Below are 5,539 nucleotides of genomic sequence, written 5' to 3' on the forward strand. Positions count from 1 at the left end.
TGATACTCTAAAAATTAAAACAGTAAAAAAAATCATTGAATTTTTTTACGTATTCTATAATTTATATACAACCCATTTTAATTAGATTAAAAAAATATGTGTAGAATTAAAACTAAAATTCTCAAAAAAAAAACTACTTTTAGAACTTTTAACTATTGTTAAAGTCTCAAATAAATTCTCAAAAATCTGAAATATTCATTAATATTATTTTTATATGATGAACTAATTTTTAAAATTATTTATTACCCTAGGTTATATGGTGATAAAATATGTTCCTTTATAATACTTAATTTATATATTTTTTATCATTATATACAGTATATCCGAAATCAATCTATTTAACCAACCAAACTGAATTTTATACCAAATCATCACATTTTATATAATAAATTAAACATATTTTCATACCATCTTATACATCTAACCAAATAAAATAATAATATCACCTTAACTTTCTGTCCAATCCCAGTCTCATCCTACCCACAACTGGTTCACCCAACCAAACGCCTGGAGCACGAGCCGGACCGCAACGCACGTCCTGGGCCCACACGCCAGCGACGGTGTGGTAAGGAATGAAGAAAAAATGGAAATAACCGCGAACACGTGGTTGACACCCGGATGGAAATCTCCGCCCGCCGACATGCGGGGCCCGCCACGCCGGCGCCAGCCGATCCCTTCCCGTTATTTATCTCTCTCCCGTTATTTGAGAAGTAGGAAAGCAAATAACGGGACGGGATCGGCTGCCTATATGACTCCCGTTATTTATCTCCCTCCCTCTCACGCCCGTCCGCCGCTCCCCTGCACGCGCGCGCACTCTCTCCGCGGCCGCAAAGCCTCCGCCGTCGCGCCGCGCCGCGCTCCTCCGCCGCGAGCCATGGCTTCTGGCGCGGGCGACGACGCCGGGATGGACGCCGTCCAGAAGCGGCTCATGTTCGAGGACGAGTGAGCGCCCTTCCCCTTCCCTGCTCCCTCGGATTCCGGTCCTCCGCCGAACGTCCCGAGACGCGCGTCTAGATTTCCTCGATAGGGCTCCTCCCCAGGGGTTTCTGTGCGTTCTCAACTGATCTCGCGTCGGTCGGAACACGGGGACGATTCTGTTCGTGGGGTTCGTGCTGTGTACTTGTGCGATTCACTTGGTTTGAGCCTGCGCACTACGATTTGACTTGCCTCAGTTGTTGGTTGGACTGGAGATCGTCACGTTTTCGTCTCACGTGTTTGAAGTGCCGCCTCGTCCTATATTGCGGGGGGAGGAGTGTGCCCAAATTCCGGGCATGCCGTGCGTGCGCACTGTAGGATATGGTTGGTTGGTGAGTGTTTTTTTAAGGACAGGGAGGGACAACTGAGCTGTTTTAGCATCATGATTCAATCAGTCTTTTTAAGATTATATGGTTGGTGGATGTCCTTTTGGTTTAGTTGCGAAGTAGGAAAGCAAGTTCTTTGTGTGAATCGTCTGAATGTTAGACGCGCAAAGTTTGATCTAAGAAGATTAGGATGGTGTTTTTGTAAGATCCTAATCCAGAAGTAGGATGCCATGGATGGTGAGTGCCTTTTGTTGCCGGAGCATTGCTATGCGTGCTAACTATTCTATGAAAAAAAAAAATTCTAGTACAAAATTTTAATTGGAGGGTGGATATTGTGTCTAGGTGAGTGCAGATCAGAGAAAAATTTTGAGTTATTGAAGTTCTGGATATGTTCTGATAGAAGTTCCTATGCGGGGCCTTTTCGACGCAGTTATTTACAAGCTTGTTTGGAGATATTCAAGTCAATCACTGAATCAGTAACAATTTTGTTGACCATGTTTGGCTTGGGTATTTCACAGGTGCATTTTGGTGGATGAACAAGACAATGTTGTTGGCCATGAATCAAAATATAACTGTAAGTCATGTTCTGCTCTGAATATCTAGTTAAATTCTCTGCCCTGCTGATTTTGTTTGAATCGGTTAGTGGAATAGTGCTGACTTGTCATTTGTATGGCATGTAGGCCATCTGATGGAAAAGATTGAATCTGAGAATCTACTCCACAGGGCTTTCAGTGTATTCCTTTTCAACTCAAAATATGAGCTGCTACTTCAGGTCTGGATAAATTATTGACTCTGCACTTATATGATTTATGTTTCCTTTTTTTTTTTACCATATTCAATCTGGCAAAGATTTGAAGTTTCTAGTAATTGGGTTCTATACTATGTTTGAAATGAAAATTCACAATACAAACATGTTTTGAAGTACCAAGTTACTCTTGCAACTTGTAACACAAGATGTCTAGTTGGAAGTTAAGTTCATGGCTGTAGGATCTAGGATACCGACTAGAAGGGGGTGAATAGGTAGTTTTAAAACTAATTGCTAAACGATTAAGAAAACTTGTGAAAACAAACTAAAGATCACTAGAGTAATAAGAAACAACTAAGAACTATGTTAAGGTTTGCAATCCTAGGGTGACATACAACAATTTGTATTCTAGGAAGATAAATTGTATAAGGTAAATTGCATGAAAGTAAATAGCTCAACAATAAAGTAAATAGCTTAAGAGATGGCACTTGAAGTATATCCTGTGGTATCGGTGATTTGCCGATCAACCCTAATTCACGTTGAGATGATTTTAAGATTCTAACTGCTTCTCTATCAAGTATTCAATTCTCACACGAAAAAAGGGCTCACACTGAGCAACTTGATCTGAAGCCGGAATAGAGTAATGAACTACTTAATACCTTAATTCCACTATAATAGCATTTGGCAAGACGTGTAAAGCCTCTCATAAACACCACCATGGCTCATTTACAATCTTCTTCGAAGGGCTCAACGACGCAACCACCCCCAAGCTGTCTAGAAGGCAGCAACCTTCAAGAGTAACAAGTCGATGACACTTGCTTGAAAGATCACTAGTGTATCAATGCTCAAACTCTTCAAAGTTATGCACTAGATGCTCACACTCTCATGTATGCAGCCACTAAGCCAAGGGAGGGAGAGAAGGAGGGCAAAAACTCAAATGTATTGTGTTAAAGTGCTAGAGACCCCCTTGAACCAGCCAAGCTTCTATTGATAACCCACCATTGAAAATATGACCGTTGATGTTGATTTGACAGCTCTGCGACTCTGACGATCAGATTGCAGGTCATATGACGGTCATATCGCCAGCCATACAATGGCTACAAAAGGCGTGATGATTGCTCTGACATATGTCTGGCAGTCAGACCGCCCAGTGTCCCGGTCAGACCGCGAGTTGGGAACAGAGTACCAAACCTTTCTGTTCCCGGGCGATTAGTCTGGCTGGCCACGATGGTCAGACCATCTAGCCACGGCGGTCAGACCATCTGGCCTTGGCGGTCAGACCGGCTGACCTCGCGATTAGACCGCCACCTGAGCAGAGGGTCCAAATCCCTCTGTTCTTGGCCGGTCAGACCGAGCCATACACACGGTCAGACCGGGGATAGAAAACAACTCAACATCAACCATGTTATACAGCGGTCAGACTGGCTATGCCTGGCAGTATGAATTTCGAAAGACATTATTTTCTTTGGCTCTTCTCAAACTAAATGTTCTCATCCTGTATGAAATGTAAGAGCGAGCAATTTAATTGCTTTTGATAACTCAAGTAGACACATATCGATCACTCTTTATAGTACGACACTTATCATATTAATCCGGTTAATTTTCTTTTCTAATCACCTTTGACTGATCAAAGATAAATATCCTACATTTTATACCTTTATCTTGAGCTAGCTATTTGCATATCTTCCATGCATGCTTCTTCTAGCTTTGCGACACTTTTGGAACTAATTTTTTCATAACTTAACTTAAACATGTTAGTCCACAGAGTACATATTGTCACTTATTACCAAAAACACGAATTAGGGGTTTAGATGCTTCGATAGTTTGAATCAACATGGAGATAAACTGTCAATGTTTAAATTTTCTGTGTGAGTTAGTTCATATAGGCACGATTTAAAACCTGTAGGTGTTATTTCTGTGATGGCATATATGACAGTTAGCTCTGAAGTTGCATTAGATGATGTGACTGCCTGTAGACCTAGTGTACATGTTACATAGGTTGCCTTTTGTCTGAGACAAAAACATTGAGTAGCGACAGTAAAATCCATGGATCTCAACTTTAGAGGTAGCAAAGTTATCACGGTCCACATTCAGTGTTTTGGGTAAAAAATTGTCAGTGTCGTATTATTATTCAAATTGTTTCTGATAAGTATCTTTCAACATTTTCAGCAAAGGTCCGCAACAAAAGTTACATTTCCTTTAGTTTGGACCAATACCTGCTGCAGCCATCCTCTGTATCGTGAGTCTGAGCTTATCGAGGAGAACTACCTTGGTACATGATAGAAGCTTGTAAACCAAAATTTTCGTTCTTTCCTTTCTCTGTTTGCTAACCGGTAGTAACTTTTCATTCTCCAGGTGTTAGAAATGCAGCACAGAGAAAGCTCTTGGATGAGCTGGGCATCTCAGCTGAAGATGTCCCAGTTGACCAATTCACGCCTCTTGGTCGGATTCACTACAAGGCCCCATCTGATGGAAAATGGGGCGAGCACGAGGGTAAGTGGTTATCACAACCACATCCATCATTTATTTGCATCTGAATATCATTCAAGGGCCAGCCTTGGTACATTCTTATCATGTTCCTAAGATCCAGCTGACACACTACAATCCCCAGCAAAAAACGGAGCAATAATGCTAGTTACTTTCTTCTCATTTCCAGTTGACTACCTGCTGTTCATTGTCCGGGATGTGAAGCTGCAACCGAACCCGGACGAAGTAGCCGATGTGAAGTACGTGAACCGCGAGCAGCTCAAGGAACTCATCCGGAAGGCAGACGCCGGCGAGGATGGCGTGAAGCTCTCCCCCTGGTTCAGGCTGGTCGCCGACAACTTCCTCATGGGCTGGTGGGACCACGTCGAGAAAGGCACGCTCACGGAGGCTGTCGACATGGAGACCATCCACAAGTTGAAGTAAGTGGCTTCCGCGCCGCCGTGGCTCCGGTGATCTCATCGCACTGTTGTTGTGATGAGTGTTTACACTCCTACCGCGGAAGTGGCCTTGTATGTCGCTAGGCTGGAAGTATCTATCATTTTGGACCGACGTTAAGTGCTCCGTGGAAGAACTCTAGATTACCTTTGGGAGGGTTTATTCTTCTATGCTTGTTCAGTAACCGCTTTTAGACATTTTACTTTAACCGGTGCTTATATATTGTCTGAATAAAGTTTAGGAGGGACTTGTTCGTTGCTACCCATGATGATCAGATCATTCATCATGAAGCTCTGGTATCTCCACTAGGCTTGTTGTAGAAGGTGCTCTGTAACGATCGCTCCCGCGCTCGCTCTGATGTGATCGGTTTTCAGCCTTTGGGCATGCGGCAGAAGATGTTCGTGCACATGCCATGTTTCTTGGTGGCCCGCGTCTTCCATACCACAGAGCCACAACCGGCCCTGTACAGAGGTGCCCATGCCATACAGGGCAGGGCCCATCTATGAACAGACCCGACCATTTTTGTGTTTCAGAGTGGAAATCCCACAAACTGTCGTGGCCCATCGTCTTC

General features: G+C 43.2%; 1 protein-coding gene across 1 annotated transcript; it reads left to right on the forward strand.

Moving 5' to 3' along the window:
- Window positions 1–710: 710 nt before the first annotated feature.
- On the forward strand, window positions 711–5,229 carry LOC133890959 (isopentenyl-diphosphate Delta-isomerase I-like). The gene is made up of 6 exons (XM_062331623.1): window positions 711–942; window positions 1,820–1,875; window positions 1,982–2,073; window positions 4,216–4,318; window positions 4,402–4,539; window positions 4,703–5,229. The coding sequence occupies exons 1-6, from the start codon at window positions 749–751 to the stop codon at window positions 4,954–4,956; spliced, it is 837 nt and encodes a 278-aa protein (XP_062187607.1). The 5' UTR covers window positions 711–748; the 3' UTR covers window positions 4,957–5,229.
- The last annotated feature ends 310 nt before the right edge of the window (window positions 5,230–5,539 follow it).

Source organism: Phragmites australis, chromosome 14, assembly GCF_958298935.1.
Source record: "Phragmites australis chromosome 14, lpPhrAust1.1, whole genome shotgun sequence".
NCBI lineage: Eukaryota > Viridiplantae > Streptophyta > Magnoliopsida > Poales > Poaceae > Phragmites > Phragmites australis.

What these genes read in the sequence shown, in the direction of transcription:
- LOC133890959 (XM_062331623.1), top strand. Translation starts at nt 749, where the DNA reads ATGACTCCCGTTATTTATCTCCCTCCCTCTCACGCCCGTCCGCCGCTC. An exon ending in CGGCTCATGTTCGAGGACGA is followed by an intron (nt 943 to 1,819) that starts GTGAGCGCCCTT and finishes GGTATTTCACAG; the next exon opens with GTGCATTTTGGTGGATGAAC. An exon ending in AAAATGGGGCGAGCACGAGG is followed by an intron (nt 4,540 to 4,702) that starts GTAAGTGGTTAT and finishes TCTCATTTCCAG; the next exon opens with TTGACTACCTGCTGTTCATT.